The sequence below is a fragment of the Amblyraja radiata genome, chromosome 31 (genome assembly GCF_010909765.2).
Source record: "Amblyraja radiata isolate CabotCenter1 chromosome 31, sAmbRad1.1.pri, whole genome shotgun sequence".
Classification (NCBI taxonomy): domain Eukaryota; kingdom Metazoa; phylum Chordata; class Chondrichthyes; order Rajiformes; family Rajidae; genus Amblyraja; species Amblyraja radiata.
Window position 1 is genome coordinate 10,034,037 of NC_045986.1, and position 27,809 is coordinate 10,061,845.

General features: G+C 47.3%; 1 protein-coding gene across 2 annotated transcripts in view; it reads right to left on the bottom strand.

The window, feature by feature from the left end:
* Positions 1-6,916: 6,916 nt before the first annotated feature.
* Positions 6,917-27,809, bottom strand: part of pgd (phosphogluconate dehydrogenase) — a 31,696-nt gene continuing 10,803 nt past the window's right edge. For both annotated transcript variants that reach the window (XM_033048550.1, XM_033048551.1), the window contains exons 3-13: positions 26,367-26,546; positions 25,703-25,768; positions 23,524-23,642; positions 21,851-21,920; positions 20,058-20,192; positions 18,223-18,412; positions 17,209-17,339; positions 13,499-13,632; positions 11,951-12,050; positions 10,677-10,799; positions 6,917-7,215 (exon numbers count right to left, since the gene is read on the bottom strand). In XM_033048550.1, coding sequence (XP_032904441.1) covers positions 7,096-7,215; positions 10,677-10,799; positions 11,951-12,050; positions 13,499-13,632; positions 17,209-17,339; positions 18,223-18,412; positions 20,058-20,192; positions 21,851-21,920; positions 23,524-23,642; positions 25,703-25,768; positions 26,367-26,546 — 1,368 coding nt within the window. In that variant the 3' untranslated portion in view covers positions 6,917-7,095. The remainder of the gene's footprint in view (positions 7,216-10,676; positions 10,800-11,950; positions 12,051-13,498; positions 13,633-17,208; positions 17,340-18,222; positions 18,413-20,057; positions 20,193-21,850; positions 21,921-23,523; positions 23,643-25,702; positions 25,769-26,366; positions 26,547-27,809) is intronic.

Here is a 27,809-nt window from a genome sequence, read left to right on the forward strand (position 1 = left end):
GGACTACTCCACCATTCAATCATGGCTGATCTATCTTTCCCTCTTAACCCCATTCGCCTGCCTTCTCCCCAAAAGCCCTCTGCAGTTGTACAGGGCCCTAGTGAGACCACACCTGGAGTATTGTGTGAGTTTTGGTCTCCAAATTTGAGGAAGGACATTCTTGCTATTGAGGGAATGCAGCATAGGTTCACGAGGTTAATTCCCAGGATGGCAGGACTGTCATATGTTGATAGAATGGAGCGGATGGGTTTGTATACTCTGGAAATTAGAAGGATGAGAGGATATCTTATTGAAACATATAAGATTATTAAGGGTTTAAGAATCACTTAATTAAGAATTATTAAGAATCAACAGCATAAACTAGCTGGACAATCACTGGGATTTCCATGTTGCATAATTTAAAACAAAATTTGTTTTTGGTTCAATTTGTAATACAGCACAGAAGCAGAACCTTCAGCCCAACTTTGAACTAGTCCCATTTGCCCATATTCATACGTGTACAAATGTCTAGGTTGAATAGTGATATTGCCATATTTTATTTAGACAATACTCATGCATGAGCCATACCAAGCACAAAACAATAAACCGTATTGTATTGTATTGTATCATATTTGAAAATTATGTAGTTAGTTAGACAATCAGTCACTTAGCAATTGGGAATTCAGTGAATCAGTTCTTGACATTCCCTGCCATCAAGGTTAATTAAATATGGTAGATCCTCTGCTCAGGAGATTGTGTGGGCAGAACATGGAAAGAGCAGGGGTGGATTGAGAGATTTGGAGTGCGTATAGATTCAAAGAGTCTTAAATGTCATCTTTTTTTTCTGCATTACTATCAATACTGAGGATAATTTGGAAGCATTGCTATATGAGCATTTCAAATCACAATTAAACATTCACTTGTGGCATCAAAATTATGATTTACCAAAAACAACGTGTGGTCACTCATCGATTCACTACCAATAACTAATTTAATGTTGTCCTCTTGAGGGCTCCAATTAAATCCATATTATACTCCCGTCATCCGATCATGCATTCGAAATCCCAACTACCAGATTTCCCCTGGTCATGCGGCCTTTGATTCTTGGCGTCTCTTTGGCGGTGCCTAACGGCAGCGGCTTGACTGCAGTCCGTCTGTCTTTTTTAAAATTTTTGTCCCGTTAGATGTATGTTTTTGTTTTTAATTTTTATTATTTTTTATCTGTGCATATGTGGAGGAGGGTGGGGGTGGGGAAAACGTTTAATCTCTTCCCTATACGGGGACCCGACTTTTTCCCCGTCGGGTCTCCGGTGTCGTTGGGTCTAACATCGTGGAGCCGGCGGCGGCTGCAATCCTACTTCGGAGCTTCGGAGGCTCCGGCCGCAGGCCCGGTGGACAGGAACATCGGGAGCTCGCCGATCCATGGTGGGAGACCGCTTTTCGGAGCTCCCGCAACGGCAACTTTTCCCGCCGGAATCTCGGGGTTTAAATGACTCAGAGCAGGGCCTAACATCGCCCGGCGCGGCTTAAACGGCTGCAGGACTTACCATAGCCTGCCGGGGGCTTTAACATCGTGAGCCCCAGTCGCCTCAACGCTGCAGTTGTACAAAAACAAAGGGAAGAGGTGAGGAGGTGTTGGAGATTCACTGTGATGAATGTTTGTGTAAATTGTGTTAAGTGTATGTCTTGTTTTTTTTTTTGTAATGTCACGACTGCAGGAACGAAATTTCATTCAAACCTTGTCTGTTTGAATAACAATAAAAGGTATTCTATTATGTCCTTTACTTTAAATCCACTCAAGGTGGTTATTAACCTGTCAGTCACCAAGAGCAGTTTCTCAATTTTGTTTACCCTTTTTGTAAATCTTCACTTGGCTTCATTTACTTGTGAAAACAATCCCAGCCTATCAATATAACAACTGTAGGTAGACACAAATGCTGGGGAAACTCAGCGGGCGAGGCAGCATCTATGGAGCAAAGGAATAGGCGACGTTTCGGGTTGAGACTGAAGGTATGCCGACTTTGAAGAAGTTGTCCTCCTCTCTCCGAAATCTCCTCAAAGTACCAACTGTAATCACTCAGACCAGGAAACATTCCAGTCAATTTTGCTGAAAAATATCACCGAGCCCAGTCTCCCAGGTTTTACAACAGGGAGACACCAAATACTTACATTGTATCATGGATTGTTCATTTAGATGACAGGTATTTATATGACAGCTATCTGTACACATTGATTGCACCACGTATTACTGACTATTGCTCTTAAACCTGGACAAAAGGAATAATCTTGAGTTAAATGTATTTGCGCCAATGTACTACTCCCCAATCCCTTGTCCCTCTGACTGCACCGTCTGCCCACCCAGAAGGAAATTCACCCACCATCCCCAAATTACTAGAACATATTTTCTTCTTGCTGTTTTAATCAAAATATGATCAGCAATTAGCAAGTTAATAGGATCTCAAATGGAATTTGCATTAATAGATCATGTATTCCAAATCACAACCATCTGAGTCTGAAGAAAGGTTCCGACCCAAAACGTCACCTATTCCTTTTCTCCAGAGATGCTGCCTGACCCACTGAGTAACCCCAGCACTTTGTGTCTATCTTCGGTATAAACCAGCCTCTGCAGTTCCTTCCCTCACAACCATCCTGTGGCACCAAGATGATTTATATACCCATCATGCTGCCTCGGATTCTTTTGTCCTTTACTTTAAATCCACCCAAGATGGTTATCAGCCTTTCAGTCACTATGAACTGTTTGCACTTGTACAACAGCAAATAAAAAAACACAGCCTGCTGCATTGATAATATATACTATTGAATGAATCATCATGCCACAGGGAAATCTACTGAGGGCCGAATGGCCAGCTTTCTTAAAGATTCAGGGACGGCCGCAGGATCTCTTTCCACTGTATTTATTAGGTTTCAACCATATAGGTAATCAATAATCATAGGTAAAATCAATGCTGCTGCATTCGCCCTTAGCGTTGGCGGCGCGACTCATGTTGCAGCGGCCCCTACAGCCTGTCTGTCTTTTTTTTTTGTCTAGTAAAATGTAGTTGTCATGTTTTTTTATACTGTTTTTAACTGTGTATATGTGGGGGGCGGGGGAAACTTTAAAAATCTCTTCCCTGCACGGGAGACCCGACCTTTTCCCTGTCGGGTCTCCGTTGTCGTAGGGGCCTAGCACCGTGGAGCGGCCTCGAACCGGAACGACCTGGGGGCTCCAGTCGCGGAGCTGCGGACTTACCATCATGGGGCTGGCCGGCCTCAGAGCGTGGGGAGCGGTGGTGGCTCGCTGCTGCGGCCCGACTCCGGAGCTCGGAGGCTCCAGCTGCGACATCCGGAGCTCGCGGATCCGGGTGGGAGACCGGTTTTCGGAGCTCCCGCAACGCAACTTCTCCAGCCCGTGTCGCGGGGTTGGAACGACCCGGGGCGGGGCTGTACATCGCCCGGCGTGGCTTTAATTGGTGCGGAATTTCCAACGCCCGCTGGGGGCTCCAACTTTGTGACATTTAGACCTGGAGCGGGGCCGTACATTGCCCCGTGCGGCCTTAAATGGCCGTGGGACTTACCATCGCCCGCCTGGGGCTTCAACATCGGGAGAAAAAATGGTGCAGGGGAGAGAAAAGACTTTGCCTTCTATCACAGTGAGGGGGAGATTCACTGTGATGGATGTTTGTGTGTCTTGTAGGAATTGTTTTGTTTGTATGGCGTTAGAAACGGAGTTTCGTTTGAGCCTCACTGAGGTTCAAATGACATGGAATAAATATTGAATTGAATTGAATTGAATTGAGAGAGGTGGAGTTGGAGAATGGAATGAACGCACATGGAACAGCAATGAGAAAAATGGGCCAAACTATACATTTGATCCCCACGTTTGGGAAACAAGGGCAGTACAAAATATTTGCCTAGAAAACTGCTGTATCCAGTTACATCCACACACTGCAACTTAAGAGTGTCGGTGAGATCCACCAGTGTCATTCAAGGCCTTGCTTCCAGAGAAAGCCTTGAAGGCTTAGACTGACCGCTCAATCAGGATATGCCAAATCTTCTTTAAGACGCCAGACTGGTTAATCAAGTCGTTCCTCAAAGTTTCATGGTTCACAAAACTAGCTTAAACCTGGGAGTAATATTAATGCATCAACTAATTCTTCGGTACATATGATATTACAGAACTACAGTAGTGCCATGATCAAATTAGCAGACCAACACTCCAGAAACTTGAACCGCAGACTTGGGGAAACTCACCACGACAGAAGAAATACTGGGATTGCTCCGTTACTGTCCTCCAGGGAGCAAGACCTACTGCCTTTTTGCAACCCAAGATTCTACGCACCATGATCGACCATTTCTGAAAGGACCCATCCAGCAAACAACAGAGTAAAAGCCAGCAATGACATCTCCTATGAATAATTTAAAAATCATTAGACCATGCAAAGCATTTAGGAAAATATACCAGATTTAGCTTGTAGCAATTTATGTTTGTGCAAGTAATTCCATTGTTTACTGTTAGACTGTGATCAAAATGGCTGTTTTTCTCTGTGAGTACAACAGCTACACTCCCCCATTGCCCCACCACAAGATGGCAGTGCTGGGCTTGGTGCAATAATCCAGGCAGCAGCTTCACTGATTTTACTGAGTCAGACATCAAAGGGCCATCACAATGGCTCAGGTAGTGTGCAGCGTTCAGGTCTGTCACACCAGAAAAAATCCTTGCCATTCCCCCCCCCCCCCCCCGCAAACACTGGCTCTTTTGGAAAATTTAGCAGGCAGAACATTGAGGTGTGGGGGTGGGGGGGGGGGACACCAAGTCATACTAACCATCAACTCAAAGGTGGAAAAAAGATACTAGGTGCTGGAGTAACTTAGTGAGTCCGACAGCATTTCTAAGGGACATGGATAAGTGACATTTCAGGTTGCCTGTCCACTCCCTCCACAGATGCTGCCTGACCTACTGAATTACTCCAACACTTTGTGTCTTGTTTGACAAAAGAGCATCTGCAGTTCCTTGTGTCTACAAGTCAAACATGGAGTACCGACTCAAAACATCTCTTGAGCTCTACCGTTCCATAGTCATCGTCATCGGGTGGCGCCGCGAGCGGCAGCTGCGCCAGCCGTGTGTCTGTCATTCTGACTTATTTGTTTTTTGAGTATGTCTAAATGTATATGCTAATGTTTCTAGGTAAGCTTTTATGTGGGGGCTGGTGGGTGGGGGGTAATAGGGGGAAACCGTTTCCAGTCACTTACCTCAGCGGAGATGCGACTTTCTCCTAGTCGCATTTTCCCCTCCCCGCGGCCTAACAACTTGGATTGGTGCGGCCTTTACCGGAGACGGCCCAGAGATTCAGCAGCAGGCACGGCGCGGCGCAGACTTTAACATCATGGAGCCGGAAGAAAGCCTGCTGACTTTAACATCGCGGAGCTTCTAGCCGCGGGCGTGCAGCGTTCTTTTAATTGTGTTGTGTTTGTTTCATTGTATGGCTGCATGGTAACTCAAATATCACTGTACCATAATTGGTGCATGTGACAATAAATGTGAATCTGAATCTGAAAGTTCAAACATTTCCCCAACACCAAATCAAGGTGCATAAAAGAGACACCAATCTTTGGCCCATCAGTCTATATTTTCCATTAACTTGGATTCAGGAACAAAGCAATAATAATTGCATTGGGCGGCTGGGCTTGTATACTCTGGAATTTAGAAAGATGAGAGGGGATCTTATTGAAACAAAGGACAAAGGACATTTATTGTCACTTACACCAAATTGGTGCAGTGAAATTTGAGTTAAAGCCCTGTCCCACTGTACCAGTTCATTCCAAGAGCTCTCCCGAGTTTAAAAAAAATCAAACTCGTGGTAAGCACAGAGAATGAACGTAGCGGGTATGTCGGAGCTCGGGACATCTCTTAGCGGCTCGTAACGCTAACAGCAGGTACTCGCGAAGACTCGTTAACGGCAGGTATGCACGGGAAAAATGTCCACGAGAGCCCCGAGTACCGACGAGTGGCCATTACCGTAAATCTCCGAGTTCAAATCAGGGCAAACTCGGGAGAGCTCTTTAAATGAACTCATACCGTGGGACAGGGCTTTTACCATGCAGCACACAAATACGATAAACACACTATAGAATTTAACATTAAACATAAAAACATCCCCCCACAGTGAAATTAACTTTTCCCACTGAGGGGGAAGGCAACAAAGTTCAGTCCTCGTCCTCTTCATATAAGATTATTAAGGGTTTGGACACGCTAGAGGCAGGAAACATGTTCCCGATGTTGGGGGAGTCCAGAACCAGGGGCCACACACAGTTTAAGAATAAGGGTTAAGCCATTTAGAACGGAGACGAGGAAACACTTTTTCACACAGAGAGTTGTGAGTCTGTGGAATTCTCTGCCAAGGGCGGCGGAGGCCGGTCCTCTGGATACTTTCAAGAGAGAACTAGATATGGTTCTTAAAGATAGCGGAGTCAGGGATATGGGGAGAAGGCAGGAATGGGCTACTGATTGTGGATGATGAGCCGTGATCACATTGAATGGTGGTGCTGGATTGAAGGGCCGAATGGCCTACTCCTGCACCTATTGTCTATTGTCTAATATATATTGAAAGAAAAAGCGCCACGGTGGCACAGCGGTAGAGTTGCTGCCTTACAGCGCCAGAGACCCGGGTTCGATCCCAACTGCGGGTGCTGTCTGCACGGAGCTTGTATGTTCTCTGCATGACCTGCATGGGTTTTCCGGGATCTCCGGTTTACTCCAAAGACATACAGGTTTGTTGGTTAATTAGCTTGGTATAAATTGGCCATAGTGTGTTTAGGATAGTATTGGTGAACGGGTAACGGGGATCGCTGTTCGGCGAGGTCTCGGTGGGCCAAAAGTCCCGTTTCTGTGCTGTATCTCGAGAATAAATGAAACTAAAAAGCCATCAGTACTCCAACATGCTCAAAACTAACATAAGTTTTATTATTCATGAAAATTTCAGTTAGCTTCAAGTTCAGTTGATCATTTGAGTTTACAGTAAGTTTATCTTCTGCGATTCTAAACCAGACACCAGTGCAGAATGTTTAAAATATCTACGTGGAATGTTATTTCACCAGTATTTTGCCAGCGCTGGCGGTTTAGGCATTGTACGGAGTCGACGCCACATTTCCACCGTGACCTGTCCAATTGGTGTGGACAAATGTCCCGGGCTTGTTCTGCATTTCATACGTGTGAGCGCCAAAGTAATCCCTTTGTGCCTGTGGGAGAGAGAAGGATCAATTAACAACCACCTATAGAAACAAAAGCCCAAGCCGACATCTACACTTCACACTGTGGTGGAAAAGCAGCCAACATTCCTCCTTCTCCCTGCTCCCTTCAGATAGAAGGTATAGAAGTTTCAAAGCGTATACCAAAAGACAGAGGAACAGCATCTTCCCCTCTGTTATCAGGCTTCTGAATGGTCCTTCCATAAGCTAGGGTGCTGTCCGATTCACCTCTACCCTATTGGGGACATCGGACTGTGTCTCTGGAGCTGGTGCACTGCAATGCTGAGAACTATATTCTGCACTCTGGATATTTTCCTTTATTCTACCCATTGTACTCGAGTTTGGCTTGATTGTATTTATGTATAGTATTATCTAATTGGATAGCATGCAAAACAAAGCGTTCCAGTCCTCATGACAATAATAAACTAAAATGGGTTCAATTCAATCATCCGCTCTGGGTGATCAAGTGTGAGATTCTGAAGATACTATTTCAGATTGGTCACATTAATGTTCCTTGGAAGGTCTGGTGGGTACTGATGGCAAAGCAGTCGGGCAGAAAGGTCTCCGGAAAGATTTCAGGACAATGGCTTCATTTTAGTCAGTAAGTTGGGTTAATTTCTACTTGGAAATACGTCATTCCTCCAATGTAACTTCTCGACAGCCGTGGGAGTATTTTCACATGGACTGCCACAGCTACATGGAAGGGCAATTAACCTGATGACATGATAAAGAACAACAAGTTTACTACCATTGTTGCAGAGAGCAGGGGAGGCGAGGCAAATTAATAGGGCAGCGTGGTGGCGCAGCGGGAGAGTTGCTGCTATCAATGCCTGGGACCCGGATTCCATCCTATCTATGGGTGCTTTCTGTAAGGAGTTTGCACGTTCTCCCTGTGACCAAGTGCATTTTATACGAGTCCTCTGGTTTCCTCCCACATTCCAAAGATGCACAGGTCAGTAGGTTAATTGGCTTCTGTAAATTGTCCCTCGCGTGTGTGTGTGGGACAGGACTAATGTACCAGGCGATGGTTGTTCAGCGCAGACTCAATGGGCCGAAGGGCCTATTTCCACGCTGTATCTCTACGCTTAACTAAACTAATGAAGAAGCTGCCGAGGCCCTTCACCGCCGAAGGTTAGTCAGCGTCTCAGTGTCAGACTGGTTGAGGTGGTCATACTGGATTAGTGGCATACACTGTAGCTGTGCTCTCTGGTACACGCATGGCTTCACTTGGGGAGCTGATAATTCCTGTTGAACTGGAGCTGGGGAATGTCAGTAGCTCCAGGGAGAAGGAAGTAATCAGACCAAATGTCATTTGCAGGTGCAGAAGCTCTGAAAACACTATCACAACTTAAACCATTGACAGGAACTGCAGTGGCCGCAACAAACAATGAATCTGCCAGAAAGGTATTAGCTGACACCAGTGTATTCACACAGCACAGCAAATCGATTTGAAGACTGCCCTAATTAAACACTTGTGGCAATGAGCAAAGCAGCAGAACATTTGGTTGTTTTATTCAAGGCAAAGAACAGTAGCTCATTCTTCTGAAGAAGATGAACAGCAGTTTTTAAGAACAAGGTCCCGACCTGAAATGTCCCCTATCCTTGTCCTCCAGAGATGCTGCCTGACCCGCTGATTCTGGTTGGTAATTGCGCAGACACCTCCTAAGTGGTTATCTCGCGCAGGTCGGAGTGAGTAGAGTAGCCATTAAATTTTGAAGTGGGCCTTTTTGACCAAGTTGAGGAGATCTAGTTGCTCCATCCCCTTTTTAAATAACTTAACATCGGGAGCAGCGCGTGTTGGGTGGTAACAGATGCCATTCCCTTATCGTCCTTGGGTAAAGGGCAGGGGTGGGGAACCTTTTCATGTTGGAATGCTGCATTATAAGTTAGCTGTAATCTAATAAGGCCGCATCCAAGAAACTTCAATTAGATATACTTCAAAATGTACATTATTTTGTTAAAATAGCCCTCATGACTTACTAATGTTTTAATTGTGGCCGTCAGTTAGGGAGGATTATTTTGTTGAATCTTCTTTTACTCTTTGGTATTTTAAATACGTCAATTTTAAGATTAAAATAAAAATAATAAAAGATGAACAAAAACATATTAATAATAATAAAAAGATTTGTTCTACAATATTTGGACTCATTCAAAAGGCCGCACTTAATGGCTTAGAAGGCCGCAGGTTCCCCACCCCTGGGTAAAGGGAATAAAGCGCTGAGTTACTCCAGCACTTTGTGTCTTTTTTTCCACACAGTTTTTAAGATGGGTTGCTCCAAGGTGATACCACACTATAACATTGTGCAATTGTATCACTTTGTTACGCTGAAAGATTGAGCAGTACACTAAGTTACAGACTTCTTTTGTTGATTAAAAAAACAGGCTGCCAATCTTTGAAGCTTTGAGTTTAATCAACTCAGGGTTAAAACCGAGTATCAAATATCTATGGTTTCTCAGGGAAACAAAGTCTTGGCAGATGCCCAAGAGCGACACTTGTAGAACCCAGCCAAGATGCAGTTTAGTTTAGTTTAGAGATGCAGCGTGGAAACAGGCCCTTTGGCCCATCGAGTCCGCACCAACCAGCGATCCCCGCACATTAACACTATTCTACACACACTAGAGACAATTTACGATTATACCAAGCCATTTAGTCTACAAGCCTGTATGACTTTGGAGTGTGGGTGGAAACCGGAGCACCTGAAGAAAACCCACGCAGGCCACAGAAAGAACGGACAAACTCCGTATAGACAGCACCCATAGTCAGGATCAAACCCAGCTCTACTGCTGCACCACCGTGCCAATAGACAATAGACAATAGGTGCAGGAGCAGGCCATTCGGCCCTTCGAGCCAGCACCGCCATTCAATGTGATCATGGCTGATCATGCACAATCAGTACCCCGTTCCTGCCTTCTCCCCATATCCCCCTCTATTTTTAAGAGCCCTATCTAGCTCTCTCTTGAAAGCATCCAGAGAACCTGCCTCCACCGCCATCTGAGGCAGAGAATTCCAGACTCACCACTCTCTGTGAGAAAAAGTGTTTCCTCGTCTCCGTTCTAAATGGCTTACTCCTTATTCTTAAAAATGTGGCCCCTGGTTCTGGACTCCCCCAACATCGGGAACATGTTTCCTGCCTCTAGTGTGTCCAAACCCTTAACAATCTTATATGTTTCAATGAGATTCCCTCTCATCCTTCTAAACTCCAGAGTGTACAAGCCCAGCTGCTCCATTCTCTCAGTATATGACAGTCCCCCCATCCCAGGAATTAACCTTGTAAACCTACGCTGCACTCCCTCAATAGCAAGAATGTCCTTCCTCAAATTAGTGCCGTCTTTTGAAGACATTGTGGTAGGGGATCCAGTTAACAGCTAAAGGCCATCAACAGTGTGCAGGTCTAAAAGGCGAGTATAAGATAAGATCAGATGCTTCTAATCAGTTTTGTTAGCTGCGGTACCTGTATAAGGTTGGCTGGAAGCACGCCATGCCTGTAACCATCGTAGAAGGACAGGGCTGTACTGAAGCAGGGCATTGGAATCCCCATCTTCACCCCAGTGCTGATTACATTACGCCAGGAATCCTGTGGGAGGCAACTGCAGAGTTAACCCAGCAACACCTTCAGGGGATTCACCAACAACCGAAGTGGGTTTGACATCCATCCAATTGACGTGAAACAAAACAAATAAACCCACTAGGACTTACATTTTAAGACCAGAGCACGAATTTGAATTGAGTTTTTCTTTTGACGAGGTGGCAAAGAAGATTGACAAGACTAGGCCGGCGGATGTAGTGAAGAAGGGTCTCGACCCCAAATGTCATCCCTTCCTTCTCTCCAGAGATGTTCAAGAAGGAACTGCAGATGCTGGAGAATCGAAGGTAGGCAAAATTGCTGGAGAAACTCAGCGGGTGTGGCAGCATCTATGGAGCGAAGGAAATAGGCAATGTTTCGGGACGAAACGTTGCCTATTTCCTTCGCTCCATAGATGCTGCCGCACCCGCTGAGTTTCTCCAGCAATTTTCTCTCCAGAGATGCTGCCTGTCCCGCTGAGTTACCCCGGCTTTTTGTGTCTATCTTAGGTCGGTAGATGCTATCTACTTAGATTGCTGACAAGACGCTACATGTTAGGCTGGACCAGAGGGTTAAATCGCATGAGCTAGCCCATCGGATACAAAATGGCGTGTGGGCAGAGAGTACCAGTGGAGGGTTGCTGTTTTTTTTTTTAGATTGGAGGCCCGTAACCAGATGTTGATCATACGAGAGAACATGTTGAAGGAAATAAAGAGACCGCGACAGATGGGCTTGGCGCGCTGGGAGCTAGCATGGGGCACAATGGGCTGAATAGCCTTCTTCTGTATCGTGAAAACCGGCTAACATTTTTTGTGAGAACGGTCAAACCTCATTGACCATTGCACCAAACCCGGCTCATCATTCGATTCAATAAATCAGTTGGATTGATTAAGGAATAACATACTTGAAACTCAAAAAAGGCAGGAAAGATGAGGTTATTTACAGATTCCAGCACACACAATTCAATGAATCCAACGTATGAGATGGAATGGTTAAGCATTCACTTTCAACACCCAAGCAACTAGTGAATTGTAACAATGATCCTGCTTGAATCAAAGAGCAAGGGAGATTGCAACATCGCTGTACAACTGTTAGATTACAAATGTTGAAACGGTACAATCCTTTCTCAAATATTAATTTAGCAAACGGGTTTGCGCACGTACCTGACATTCGTGAATCGCCTTCTTGAAAAAATCGTCAAGTAACAGGTTCTGCAGATTGGGGTTTGCATCGAATGCATCTTTAATCTTTCCTAGAAAGACACTGGCAGGGGAGAAACGCAGAGAAAACATTTTGTGAAGATTCCATCTGTAATTGCCTGCTTTTTACAAGCGATATTATCCTCGCGATGAGGAGCTCAGACTCCTGAAAGAAGGTCAGCAACCCCGAAAATAACTGCACAACTTTACACGACCTGCTCTGCTTTGTTCCCTACAGTCTGATGAAGGGTCTCGACCCGAACATCACCTATTCCTTCCTCCAGAGATGCTGCCTGTGAGTTACTCCAGTACTTTGTGTCTATCTTCGTTCTGCTTTAGCAGGTTGTTGACGAGACCCTACATGTTAGGCTGGTCCAGAAGGTTAAGGCCACAGCTAAGGATGCGGATGCCAACAGAATTAGCGAGCACATCAGGAAGGCTGGCTCTGTCCTGGGGGAGTAGAGTTGGACTCACTTGAGACGATCTTGGAGGGGAGGATGCAGAGCATCTTGGACAATACAGCTCACCCCCTCCATGACACACTGGTCAACCTGAGGAGCACCTTCAGCAACAGATAAGCCACAAAATCCGAATTGTCTGAAGGGCCTCGACCCGAAACGCCACCCATTCTTTCTCTCCAGAGATGCTGCCTGTCCAGCTGAGTTACTCCAGCACAATGCATCTATCTTTGCGCTGCTTAACAGCAGTGAGATGCTCCCAACATTCTCAGAACCGTGAGCTAATGAAGATCAACGGTTTCATATAAAACCAAGTCCTTTCCACAGCAGATTTATCACTGTGAAGAAAATTTAACACTTGCAAACCTTATGCTCGATTTATTATTTGTCTCCAGCTTACGTACAACTGCAGTCCCTGAGGAGTTTAGGTTTAAGGTGAGGGGGTGAAAGATTTAATGGGATCCTGGGGATACACACACACACCATTTTTTACACAGAGGGTGGTGGGTATGTGGAATAAGCTGCCGGAGAAGGTAGTTGAGGCGGGGACTATCGCAATGTTTAAGAAACATTTGGACAGGTACATGGTCTAGAGCAGGGGTTCCTAACCTTTGTCGTCCCTGTTTACCTCTGGCAACTTTAGTAGCGCATAACAATGTTACTTCACTTATTTATGAACAACTAATAATGAACAAATGCCAGTAAACCAGAACCAAACACAGTCAGTCAATGAGTAAAAATATGTACAAATCCAGTATCAACAAATTTACCCCCCTGGGTCGGCGATATTTACCCCCTGGGGAACCCTTGCTTTGAGGGATATGGGCCCATGCAGGCAGGTGGGACCAGTGTAGATGGGGCACGTTGGTTGGCAAGGGCAAGTTGGGCCGAAGGGCCTTTTTCCATGCTGTACGAGTCCTCTCCCTAAACCTCCCTCTCCATCTCCATCATGGACACCCTTTAAATCCCACCTTTGTGACGGTCTCGTCCCCCGATATTTCACAGGGCCAAGTAGAGTTCTTCTCTCTGGACGCTGTGACGAGTGGATACCTACCTCCGGATGATGCAGCCACCTCTCCACATCAGTGCAATCCCACCGTAATTCAAATACCAGTTAAACTCTTTAGCCGCTTGTCTCAGGAGCATGAACCCCTGGGTGTAGGAGATGATCTTTGAAGCATAGAGAGCCTGCAAAGTGGGGCAAAGAAAAGATCACTGTCACATCAACACTACAGGGAGATATTTAACCAAGTTGATGCATCGGAATATTCAGCACCTTGTACATTAATAAGCTTAAAATAAAGACAGAAGGTGGCGCAGTAGCTCTGCAGGGTCTGGCAACAGCTCTGGAGAACACGGAAAAGGTGATGTTTTGAGTTGACACCCTTCTTCAGACCCGATACATCACCTATCCATGTTCTTCAGAGATGCTGTCTGACCTGCTGAGTCACTCCAGATCTCTGTGTTTGTTTTGTAAACCAGCATCTGCAGAGGTCCTTGTTTCGACATTCAGACTTCGTAACGTTACTGCATCCAAATCCTGGCTTGTCCTCCACAACAGAAATAAAAGCAGAAAATGCTGAAAATACTCAGTGGGTCTGGCAGCATCTGTGGGGGGGGGGGGGGGGTCGCCTTCCATCGCAGTGAGGAATGTGGAGGAGTCACTGTGATGGATGTTTATGTTAAAATGTGTTTTGTGTGTTAGGTTGCTTTTTATTTGTATGACTGACTTGGCAAATGAAATTCTTCGTATGTTGCAAAATAAAGTATGATTGTGATTGTTGTCACGTATATTGAGATACTGACGAGAAATGGAACTAATGTTTCAGGTCAAAGACCCTTCGCTAGCACTGGGAAAGATGAAACAGAAGCTTAGCTTTTCCTACCACAGATGCTGCACGACCCGCTCAGCTCTTCCTGCATGTACTGTATTTTAGCATCTCCAACATCTGCAACTTTTTTTCCCCCGCTCCTACACATCTGTAGTGCAAGCACGATCAGAACTGTACTGAGTACTGAGGGTAGCACGGTGGCGCAACTGGTAGAGATACTGCCTTACAGCGCTTGCAGCTCCGGAGACCCCGGTTCGATCCCGACTACGCGTGCTGCCTGCATGGAGGTTGTACGTTCTCCCGGTGACCACGTGGGTTTTATCCGAGATCTTTGATTTCCACCCACACGTCAAAGGTGTACAGGTTTGTAGGTAAATTGGCTTGATATAAGTGTCAATTATCCCTAGTGTGTGTAGGATTGTGCTAATGTGCGGGGAGGACTTGGTGGGCCGAAGGGCCTGTTTCAAAACCAGCTTCATCACAGCAAGAGAAAATAGAAACATAGAAAATAGGTGCAGGAGTAGGCCATTTGGTCCTTTGAGCCGGCACCGCCATTCAATATGATCAAGGCAGATCATCCAAAATCAGTATCCCGTCTCTGCTTTCTCCCCATAATCCCTTGATTCCGTTAGCCCTAAGAGCTAAATCTAACTCTCTCTTGAAAACATCCAGTGAATTGGCCTCCACTGCCTTCTGTGGCAGAGAATTCCACAGATTCACAACTCTCTGGGTGAACGGAACGAAGGAATCGCTTTAAGCATGGTCTGAAAACCTAACGAGTTCACTGCCTCCCTGACACGACTATCAAAATGGAACAGCGGTGACACAGAACCCACAGACCTGGAGTGGATTCACCACCAATCATGAACAAAAGGCCAAAGAAAACAAAGAGATATCTAGTAAAGAAATGCAGAAGATATTGGAATCACTTAACAGGTCGGGCAGCATTAGGTGGAGAGAGAAACAGTGAATGTTTCAGGACAGAGGCTTAACATCAGAATATTCTGATGTATTTGACCCCAAAACCTGTCTGTTCATAGTTTTCTGAAAGTTGCGTCACAGGTGATGAAGAAGCCTAGGGAATGGAGTTCAGAAGTTGGGACCTAATGTTGCAGTTGTACAAGTTATTGGCGAGGCTGCACCTGGAGTACACACAGAATGCTGGGGTAACTCAGCGGGACAGGCAGCATCTCTGGAGAGAAGGAATGGGCGACGTTTTGGGTCGAGACAAGACTCGGAGTACTGTGTTTGGCCCAGTTTTGGCCGCCCTGCTGTGGGCAAGGTGCCATTAAACTGGAAAGTGTGCAGCGATTTATGATGATGTTGCCAGGAAACGAGGGGCCTGAGTTATAAGGGAGAGGTTGGGCAGGCTAGGACTTCATTTCCTGGAGCACAGGAGACTGAGGGGTGAACTTAAAGAGGCAAATAAAATCATGAGGGGAATAGATAGGATGAATGCACAAAGTCTGTAATCCAGGGCTGGAGTTCATTTTGCTCAATCAGGCTGTGGTCTCACCAGCCACTGAGACTGCAACAACCCTTAATCAAATAAAGTCATACAGCATGGAAACAGACCACTTTGCCCAACTTGCCCAGGCTGACCCATCTACATTAGTCCCACTTGCCTGTGTTTGGTTCATATTTCCCTCTAAAACTGTCCTAGCCATGTACCTGCCTAAATGTCTTAAATGTTCTTATAGTATGAGAAAAATAAGAACATCGTAATGCCAGCCGTAGGAACTCGGGGCATCAGGTAAGTCGGGACGTTTTTTCAACATGTTGAAAAATGTGCACGAGTTTAAAAAAATAGCCCCGAGTACCTACGAACGGCTATTACCGTAATTCTCCGAGTTCGAATCAAGTGGAAAACTCGGGAGAGTTCGTGAGTAACTCGGGAAAGTGGGACAGGGCCTTAACTGCTGGTGCTGTCTGTACAGAGTTTGTACCTTCTCCCTATGACGGCGTGGGATTTCTCCGGGTGCTCCAGTTTCCTTCCACAGTCCAAAGACATGCAGATTTGTAGCTTAATTGGCTTCAGTGAAAATTGTAAATTGTCCCTCGTGTGTTGGACTGTCCTCGTGCACAGGGTTGGCGTAGACTCGAAGGGCCTAGTTTCCGCGCTGTATCTCTAGAGCCTAATATAAAGTCTATCCCATGCAGGCTTTGCCCATTGTTGGACCTCTGGCGATGCCAGTCACAACTTGGCTGCCACCACATGACTTTGTAGTCTAATCCACCATGTTTACTTATTGAACTTTTTCCATTTTCCCCCGTTATATGCAATGTTCACATATTCACATATTCTGTTGTGCAGCAGCAAGTAAGAATTTCATTGTCCCGTCTGGGACATATGACAATAACACAATCTTGACTTGACTTGAAAGTCACAAGCAGAGTCCAATCTGGTGTGAACTACATCAGGCAGCGTTCACCAGATGAACTGCAGGAGTTCATTGCTCTGCTTTTACTCTACTTGTTCGTTGATGGGTTCAACTCCTGGACTACCCATCCAACAGACCTGTAGGAGCTCCCTCACTAGAAGTACCGCAGCAGATGGAGGCAACATCATCTGGGTTTGGGTTGGCTTTGCCAGAGGAGCGCACTTGCCCAAAACTGACTACGAGAAAGAAAGGGAAAGCAGAAACTGGTGCTGACACAAGGCCAAATGCCCAACTGGTCGGAGGAGATCTGGGTTAGGCTCATTGACACATGTACCGAGCGAGGTACAGTGACAAGCTTTGTCTTGCATGCTTTCCACTCAGATCAGATACTACGATACATAAATGTAATCACGTCAAACTCACGAAGAATATAGTTATCCACTGTCCGCAATGGGGTAGAGGTGAATCAGATAGTACCTTAGCTTATACATCCCTTGTGCACCTACTCAAAACATTGACAATTTCCTGCAGATTTCTTTCAGCAGACCTACCTTGCGTATATTCTCCAGGAATGACTTCTCACTTCCAGAGAGTTTCGATCCTTTGGGTCCACACAGTTGCTTGCAGGCGATCACACGCTCATCTTTCAGGGAAGACAGGCATCTCGCAAAGACAGCTTCACCTGAGACGATACAGGGGACAGTTTTAACGCACACGGGAACTGCAGATGCTGGAATCCTGCATAGAACCCCTGCAAAGTGCTGGAGCAACTCAGCGGGTCAGGCAACATTTCTGGAGAACATGGATAGGCAATGGTTTAGGTTGGGACCCTTCTTCTGACTGACACGAGGAAATGCAGGTGCTGGAATGGTCTGAAGAAGCATCCTGACCCAAAATATCACCCCACCATGTCCTTCAAAGATGCTGCCTGACCCGCTGAGTTACTCCAGCACTATTAGAGTCCAGTTCATAGCTGGATATTTGATCAATCTTGATACATGATCAATGTGTATGAGGCTTCTGCAATGCAGTCATGCTCTCCAAGTCCACCCTTTGAAATCTCTTGATTTAATCCCTGGAGTGCAGGAGGATGAGGGGTGATCTGATGGGGGTAGTGAAGATGCTGATGAGCCTTCTGTACCATGGGCGGACAGCGGTAGAGTTGCAGCCTTACAGTGCCCGAGACCCGGGTCCGATTCTGATCTCGGGTGCAGTCTGTACGGAGTTTGTACATTCTCCCCGTGAGTTTTCTCCAAGATCTTCAGTTTCCTCCCACACTCCAAAGACGTACAGGTTTGCGAGTTAATTGGCTTGGTGTAAAAAAATGTAAATTGTTCCTAGTGTAGGATAGTGTTTATGTGCGGGGATGACTGGTCGGTGCGGACTCGACGGGCCGAAGGGCCTGTTTCCAGGCTGTATCTCTAAACTAAACTACAACTAAGATCAAGTGGCCATCAGCTGGTGGGTGAATGTCTCATCTCGTACTCTTGGGATGTTTTACCTCCCGACCCGTAGCTACTCAGCGTAAACCGTGGGCATTGACGGCAGGCCCCCCCCCCCCGTACCTATCAGGGTGACGGGCATTCCAAACTCCAGCGCGGAGACGGCCGTCCACTTCCCCGTTCCCTTCTGTCCCGCCGAGTCCCTGATCTGCGGCAGAAGGTGCTTCCCGCTGGGGTCCTTGAACTTGAGGATGTCGGCTGTGATTTCCATCAGGAACGAGTCGAGCTCCGTCTTGTTCCACTCCAGGAACACCTGAAGGCGGAATCAACACAAGGCGTGAGAATCAAAGCAGCACCACTCCTCCCAGTTACTCACACAACAATGGCCAAAGACCAGGTCGCAACTCACATCTTACAAGCTAGAAGATGCTGGTCACAGATCTCATGGTGAAATAACTATCTCACACTCGACTCCAGCAGCACGTACACCATGACCAACAGTCACAATGTCATGGTTGAACAGTTTGGTGACTATCCTCATACTGACCATGCATAGGTTCATGTCAAAGGAGCAGAATTAGGCCATTCGGCCCATCAAGTCTACGCCGCCATTCAATTGTGGCTGATCTATCTTTCCCTTTCAACCCCATTCTCCTGCCTTCTCCACATAACCCCTGACACATGTGCAAATCTGTCAATCTTCACCTTAAAAATATCCATTGACTTGGCCTCCATGGCCATCTGTGGCAATGAATTCCGCCATACATAGAATTGTACCACACAGGAACAGGCCCTTCAGCCCACCATATCTGTGCAGGCCATGGTGCCAATCTAACACGTGCCATCTGCCAGCACGTGGCCCTATCCTGCGTGTTCAAGGCCAGGTCCGGCAACTCGAATGTCCAGGAACAAAGGAGATTCCAAAATGTTGGGGAAGTCAGTGCCTGTGGTGGACAGTGCCTGGTCCATCACAGGCACTGACTTCCCCAACATCAAAGTGATCGATAAGAGTCGCTGCGTCAAAAAGGCAGCCAGCATGATCAAGGACCCACGCCACCCTGACCACGGTCCCATTTCCATAGACTCCCGACCCGAAACGTCACCTATCAATGTTCTCCAGAGATGCTGCCTGACCCGCTGAGTTACTCCAGCATTTAGTGTCCTCTTGTGTAAAATTGCATTAACCGTTACTTGTTTCAACCCTCTCGACTCTTGAAATGCCTCTTCAAAGTTGCTATGGTGTCTCCTATCACCTGCTCTGGCAGTGTGTTCCAGGCATCCCCTACTCTCTGCCTAAAATAACTTGCCTCACGCATCTCTTTCAAACTTTCCCCCTCTCATCTCAAAGCCATGCCCCTTCAGTACTTGACATCTCCACCCTGGCAAAGATTAGTTGTCCACCTCATCCATGCCACTCATTATTTTATACCCTTCTATCAGATCACCCATTAAACGCCAATGTTTCAGCAAAAACAGTCCAAGCCTGTCTAACTTCTCCTGTCCAGAAAACAGCACCAATTAACTTCTTCTGCACCCTCTACAAAGGCTCCAGATCCTTCCTGTAATGCGGTGACCAGAACTGCACACTACACTCCAAATATAGCCGAAGATTTATACATTTGCAACATGACTTGCCAACTTTCATTCTTGATGTCCTGACCAACGAGGCAAGCATGCCATATACCAACTTCTCTACCCTAGCCACTCGTGTTACCAGCTTCAGGGAGCTATAGACTCACACCCCAAGGTCTCTCGTACATCCCCTGTATCTCTACTGTATATTCTCATCGTGTGTTTGACCCCCAGACAGCATCACCTCGAACTTGACCAAATTAAACACTATCTGCCATTTCTCTGCCCATATTCCAAACAAGGTCTATCCAACCTTCATATCCACATCTCCACTCATGTTTGTGTTGTCCGCACACCGACTGATCAGATGTTGTACCACGTCTAACCTTGGCCATTTTATCGTGGTCCATGCGTAGAATGTCCTTCATCAGGTGGTAGGCTTCACAGATCAGCTGCATGTCCCCGTACTCGATGCCGTTGTGGACCATCTTCACAAAGTGGCCCGCTCCCTCATCTCCCACCTGGTGGCAAAGGAATGATCATCTGAGCTTATTTTCAAAGCCTTTCAGAAGCACAGGCAAGCAGTTACTTCAGGGCAACCCACCAGCAGGGCAGCAAGCACAGCTGCTGCCTGAAGGCCCTGTCCCACTTTCCTGAGTTACTCACAAACTCTTGCCCCTTGATTCAAACTCGGGGAATGTCGGTAGCGAGCTCGTAGGAGTCCGTAGATGCTTCGTAGCGGCTCGTAATGCCAGTCGTAGGAACTCGGGGCATCAGGTAAGTCGGGACGTTTTTTCAACATGTTAAAAAATGTACACGAATAAAACAAATAGCCCCGAGTACCTACGAACGGCTATTACAGTAATTCTCTGAGTTCGAATGAAGGGGAAAACTCGGGAGAGTTCGTGAGTAACTCGGGAAAGTGGGACAGGGGCTTTACAGCGCCAGAGACCCAGGTTTGAACCTGACCTCGGGTGCTGCCTGCGTGCGGCATTTGCACGTTCTCCCTGTGACCGGGTTTCTCCTGGGTGCTCCGGTTTGTGCAGCTTGATAGGTTAAGTGGAACCTGTCCACTGTCCCTCGCGTGTAAACATGGGTAACATTTGGTGGGTGGGGATGTTGATATGACTGGGGGTAGAACAGGTTGCAGGAAATTCAGTGGGGGCCATGGGATTGTTCTATGGGCTGCAGAGACTCAATGGGCTGAATTCCTTCAAATAATGTCGTCAGGAAATAGGGAAGTGCAGGACAATTTGCACACAGCATTAACACCAATGTAATAATGTACAGATAATCCACCTCAGTTTTGGTTGAAGAGATAAATAATAACGATTGAATATCCAGTGAATAACGCCTTTGTTCTGCAAATAGTGCCAAGACTGACAACAATTGACAGCACTCTCACTCCTGAAGAGCGGGTACAGCCGTCCCTGGAGCTCAAAACATACGGTTTACAAACAGAAACGAGAGATTTACAACTGCAGATGTAATAGCCCTGTCCCACTGTACGAGTTCATTCCAAGAGTTCTCCCGAGTTTGCCCTGATTCGAACTCGGAGATTTACGGTAATGGCCGCTCGTAGGTACTCGGGGCTCTCGTGGACATTTTTCAACATGTTGAAAAATCTTCACGAGTCTTCCTGAGCTTACCTGCCGTTTGCGAGTCTTCCCGAGTACCTGCCGTTAGCGTTACGGGCCGCTAAGAGACGTCCCCGAGCTCCGACATACCCACTACGTTCATTCTCCGTGCGTACCACGAGTTTGATTTTTTTTTTAAACTCGGGAGAGCTCTTGGAATGAACTCGTACCTTGGGGGCAGGGCTTTAACCCTGCAATCTCTAAATGTAGGAAATATATGAAAAAATAAAATTCTTAAAAGCATTATGGGTGGCAAAATGGCGCAGATGCTAGTGTTGCTGCCTCACAGCGTCAGAGACCTGGGTTCGATCCAGACCTCGGCTGCTGTCTGTGTGGAGTTTGCACGTTCTCCCCGTGACCGTGCGGGTTTCCTCCCACATCCCAAAGACATCAAGGTTCTTTGGGCAGCCAGGATGGCAGACGCCACCCAGAGCCCTGGTCTCCAACACACGGCCATGGCCAGTTAGGCTCCAGCCTCGGTTACTGCAACCTGGTCAGTAACGTGTCCAAGCTCAGCCGCAGGAAACAGTTGCAAGACTTACCCAGTCACAGCACGGTTCACCAGTGCCAACCTTGGCAGCAATACTCTGGAAGACATCCTTGATGTAAGGCCTGTAGGGGCAAGTAGAAAGCAAAACTTAGCCCAGACTCAGAACGTCACCATCGGCTGGTGTTTCGATGGCAGCCTCGCCTATCGTCTGTCTGTCCTTTTCGGTTTTTTTGGGTTATTTTTTGGGTGTAAAAAGCCCGTGTTAATGTTCCACGGTTTGTTTTATGTGAGGGGTGGGGTGGGCTGGGCTGGGGGGTCAGGGAAGCTTTTTTTCAATCTCTTACCTTGCCGGAGATGAGATTGTTTTCAGGATAGTATCTCCGTTCGCTCTGCAGCCTAACATCGTGGAGCTGGCAGCCTTGCTCGGGACTGACTTTGAGCCCCGCCATGTGGCGTAGACTCACCATCGGAGCCAAATCGTTGCCTGGGCTCCAACCGTGGCCTGTGGACTTTAATATCAAGGAGCTCGCAGTCTCGGGAGAGACCAAGTCGGGAAGCTCCAAAACCGCACGACGTTTGACAAGCCCCAACCCGAGGTGGATCGCCCGGCGCGGTGGAGCTGAGATTCCCCCCCCCCCCCGGTGCAGGAGCTTGATCGCCCCGACGAGGAGGCCTGCCGCCGGTTACGGGAATAAGATCGTCCCGTCAACGGAAGGTTAGCGGCCCCCAACCGCTGGAGAACAAAGACGGGAAGAGATTGAACTTTTTTTCGTCTTCCATCACAGTGAGGAATGTGGAGGAGTCATTGTGGTGGATGTTTATGTGAAAATGTGTTTTGTGTGTTCTGTTGCTTTTTACTAGTATGACTGTAGGGCAAAACATACTTGGCTAATAAAGTCAGTATCAGTATGAGTATCAAAGAGGCTTTTGGATGTGCAGGGAATGGAGGGACATGAGTTATGTGCCAGCAGATCAGAGATAATAATAATAATAATGGATGGGATTTATATAGCGCCTTTCTAATACTCAAGGCGCTTAATGGTCTTGCCAACATGTTCAGCACAGACATTGTGGGCCAAATGGAGCTGGCCCTGTACTGTACTGTACTGTACTGTTCCGTGTTCTGTTACCAAGGAGCAGACAAATGAAGCAGTAAATTGCTTTGAAATGTTCACACACCAATTGTGCAGGATACTTTAACTGGGATGTTCTGTACGCACTCTGGGCTTGACCACAAAGAACTAGTTAGAAGGCGGCTTTTTCTTATTCCACGCACATTATTACCCCTCTCGCCTTGTCAAGATCAGACAGAATCTTCTTTTCCACAAATACAACTTTGTTTTGAAGTCAGTTTTTTTCTCTCCTTGATCCCAACTCCAGCCCCATGAATCTCACACCCTTACGACCAGCAAGACAGATGGTTTATTGCGGGTAGACACACATTCGTGGAGTACCTCTGCTCCCTGCTCTCTCCCTCTCCCTCTCCCTCTCCCTCTCCCTCTCCCTCTCCCTCTCCCTCTCCCACCTCCCACCTCCCACCTCCCACCTCCCTCCCTCCCTCCCTCCCTCTCTCCCTCTCTCTCTCTCTCTCTCTCCTCAGCTTTTGTTGCACTTTAATCATAAGTGCAAAGTATACAGGGAATATTTGCAGTGATCATACTGAAGGATGGGGACTTGTAGTAATGTGAGTTACACCAGTGCGAGCGGGAGCGTCTGGGGACATACCAAGCCTCCTTGTGTCCTCCCGGCATCAGGGACGGTCCGTATCTGGCCCCATCCTCGCCGCCGCTGACCCCGCTCCCCACATAGAGCAAACCCTTGGCTTTCAGCTCCTTGCATCTCCGCTGCAGAGGGGGGTGGAGGGAAACAAAGTGTTGACAGCACACACACACACACACACATACACAGCAGAAGAACATGTCAAACAAAGCAAAGCAGTGGTGGAGTTGCTGCCTCACAGCACCAGAGACCTGGGTTCAATCCTGACTATGGGTGCTGTCTATACAGAGTTTGTACATTCTCCCAGTAACCTGCGTTAGTTTTTTCTGGGTGCTCCGGTTTCCTCCCACACTCCAAAGACGTATAGGTTTGTAGGTTAATTGGCTTCTGGAAATTGTCCCTAGTGTGTAGGATACATCTAGTGTACGGGGTGATCGCTGGTCGTCATGGTAGGCCGAAGGGCCTGTTTCCACACTGTGTCTCTAAACTAAACTAAACCACACTAAACCTCCACTGCGACACTGCAGTGTAAATGCTCTTAGCAAGGGGTTTGATTAGGACTTTATTTAATTACAATGTCTGGTAAAAGATGCAAAGAGGTTCAACGTTAACTCTATATTTGCAGTGTACAACCTATTTGTCTGGGGACATTGGCTAAACTCGATTGGAAGGGCATTCAAGCTTGAAGACTCTGTCAATGGTTTCTTTAGAAAGGAGGAAACTAGTCATTAAACTCATTCACATGATGCCAGAGAACCACTGCTCACTCATCATGGGCAGCACAGTGGCTCAGCTAGTAAAGCCACTGCCTAACAGGGCCAGCGACCCGGGTTCAATCCTGACCTCGGCTGCTGTCTGTGTGGAGATTGCACGTTCTCCCTGTGGCCAGAATGGGTTTCCTCCCACATCCCAAAGAAGGGTTTGTAGGTTTACTTAGCCTCTGTAAATTGGCCCCTATCGTGCAGGGAATGGATGCAAAAGTGGGATAACATAACTCGCTGGGCCGAAGAACATGTTTCCCGTGCTGTATCTCCAAACTAAAGAACCTAAACAGCAGGGGTGCACAGACATGACATTTCACACAGGATGGCAAATCTCAGGAATTCCCGACTTTAGAAATCAATGGTTGCTGGATCAACGGAACTGGTCAGAGTGGAGCTAGACACACCTTTGAAAGGATGAGATAACTGGGGGCTGTGGGGAACTGCTGGAGAAGACAAGGTGAATGAGTCCAGCCAAGACCATATTGAGCCCGACCCCTGCCTCTAGTTGCTAGTGAGTTTGTCGAACAAATTTCAATGCAATCTTGAAAATAACCCAAACATTCTTCCTGGATACAGAGCATTACTCGTTACAGCTCCACCACTGGTTTTCCAGCCTCCTCTGGTTCCAGAACCTTGCCAGATTATCCGCTTTGCCAGACCAACAGAGGTCATGTAATAATAATTCAACAATATACCTTCGACTCACTAATTATACCCCTCCCATGTCTCTGAAGCACCATGGACTGCGAGAAACTTAAATAATTTTAAACAATTAACTCAGAAACACAAGTAATTCTAACAATTAACAATTATAATAATTAAAACAATGAACTCTTTCGGGATGGAGGCGCACGAAAGTTGCGGGAATTTCAAGCGAGCGACTTTCGTAAATTTGTCCGGATTAAATCAGTTGCTGAAAAAACAAAATCAGTGGTGGACCTGTGCCTTGTTTCGATAACACTTCACTGTCAGTTCCCAACACACATCCATTAGAAACAGTGGGATGCACACTCTCTGGATACTTTCAAGGGAGAGCTAGATAGGGCTCTTAAAGATAGCGGAGTCAGGGGATATGGGGAGAAGGCAGGAACGGGGTACTGATTGTGGATGATCAGCCATGGTCACATTGAATGGCGGTGCTGGCTCAAAGGGCCGAATGGCCAACTCCTGCATCTATTGTCCATTGTCATTACAGGGACTATATAATGTGGTGTCACGCACGGCTGGAACAACCATTTCCAGGTTCATTACCGTGCACAAATCTCCTTCATTGTGAGTGGAGGTAGTGGGGGAGCAATACTGAAATGGACCACTCATCCCACACTGGTCCAATACTTCTGCCCCGGTGTGGATTACACACCGTGCAGCCTGTGGGAGATTTATCCCACACGGAAACCTCTCGCCAAAGGCACAAAACTTACCGTGGTGTCATTGTATTCGGAATTCCCACCGTCAATAATGATGTCACCCTTATCCAAAAGAGGAATCTGTCAAGGCAAGAATGACAACGTATTTCAGAAAAAAAGACAAAGTGTTGGAGGAACTCAGAGGGTCAGGCAGCACCTGTGGAGGGAGTTGGGGGTGGGGGTGGGGGCGGGGGTGAGGGTGGGGTGGGGGTGGCAGTGGGACACCTCTGCGATGTCAACAACATACACATACAATTTGACGCCCTGGTTTTTGAGCGATGTTGTCCAGAATCAGCTCAGATTGTGGGAGAGATGAGCAGCTAGCAACGCCCAGCTCACGAGGCTGAGAGGCGTCCAGCCATGGCCCATGGAAGAATCCAAGGGAGGAGGGAGTTTTAAGAGGTCGGCCGACTCATCCACACCAGGGTGGAGTCACCATGGAAGGAACAGCCAAGGAAGAGGGTGGACCTCTCTGGGAAGGCAAACGAGGGCAGGAGAGATTGGGGGCTTCATCAATCCCCCTACACCCTTGGTCCTAACACAAGACACAAGAAAGGTCCCCTCTCCCCCCCCCCCCCCCCCCCCCCCCCCCCCGCCTCCCCTCGGGAACCCAGTCTTACATAGTCTCTGCTACTGAGGTCGACCACTCGCCACTGAGGCCGTCACCTGGACAACGTACCAGCTTCTGGATGAAGTCATCGACAGCATCGCCAGCCTTCACCAGCATCATGATGCGGCGTGGCTTCTTCAGCTTCTTGACCATATCCTCCAGGGAGTTGGCACCGATCACCTTGGTCCCTTTGGCCTCGTTCTGCAGGAAGCTGTCCACTTTGGCAACCGTTCTGTTGTAGGCACAAACCTGGCGCACAAACGGAGAGAGTTCTGACCGCACCATCACCATGGAGCAGCACCCCTGTGACATGCAGCTGTGTCTAAAGCACTTTCACCACAGTGGCCGGGTCAAAACAGCGAGAGCAGAGAACAAGACCATACACACATGTCTACAATAAACCCCAATGGGACATATCTCCACCCCTCTCAGAGATCAGCCCCTGACATACACACGTTCCAAGCTGATAACAAGCATTACTTAACTCTCCCTTGATACAAATCCTCCCCCCCCCCCCTTCTCCCCATCAGAAAATCATCCAGACAACAAAATAATCACTTTCCTCAAACATTATTAAGGGTGATTATTCAGTGACTAGGCCATTCAGCCCATCAATACTCTGCCATTCAATCATGACTGCTCTATCTCTCCCTCCTAACCCCATTTTCCTGCCTTCTCCACATAACCCCTGACACCCATACTAATCAATAATCTATCCATCGCTGCCTTAAAAATATCCATTGACCTGGCCTCCACAGCCCTCTGTGGCAGTGAATTCCATAGATTCGCTACCCAAACTATATGTAGAGGGTTTGTATCACCGATGCCTGCAAACATTGACCAGTGATTTGGTTGCGGAGGCAGCAAAGGGCAAACCAGAGCGACTGCCACAGTCAGAACTTACGGGGAGAGGTAGCGGAGTCCATAGTGTTCAGTCTCAGCTCCCCAGCAACTGTTCCCTGCTTCCGCTAATGTTACAGAGACCAGGAAGGAGGCCAACATTAATTTGGAGCATGACAGCACCAAGAGGCAAGAAACACCTCCCACTCAGTCAGAGGCTGCAGAAAGTGGTGGTGAAGTTAGCCCGGTCCATCACTGGCACAGCCCACCCCACTATCAAAAGCATCAACACCAGGCGCCGCCTCCAGAAGAGTACCATCCATCACCAAGGACCCCCACCATTCGGGCCGTGCCCTCTTCTCACTCCTACTATCAGGCAGGAGCTACAGAAGCCCTATGTCTCACACCACCAGCTTCAGCAACCGCTGCTTTCCTGTAACCATCAGGTTCTTCAACCAACCTGCACGACCCTAAAGGGCCTGTCCCACTTTCACAACGTAATTCACAACCTTTTTTACTCATGCACATTTTTCATCATGTTGAAAAAACGCCCTGACCTACTTGATGCCACGAGTACCTACGACTAGCATCATGACCTGCCTACGACCTCGTGACGACCATGCTGCGAGTATGAGTCAAGGGAAAACTCGGCAGAGGTCGTGAATTAGGTCG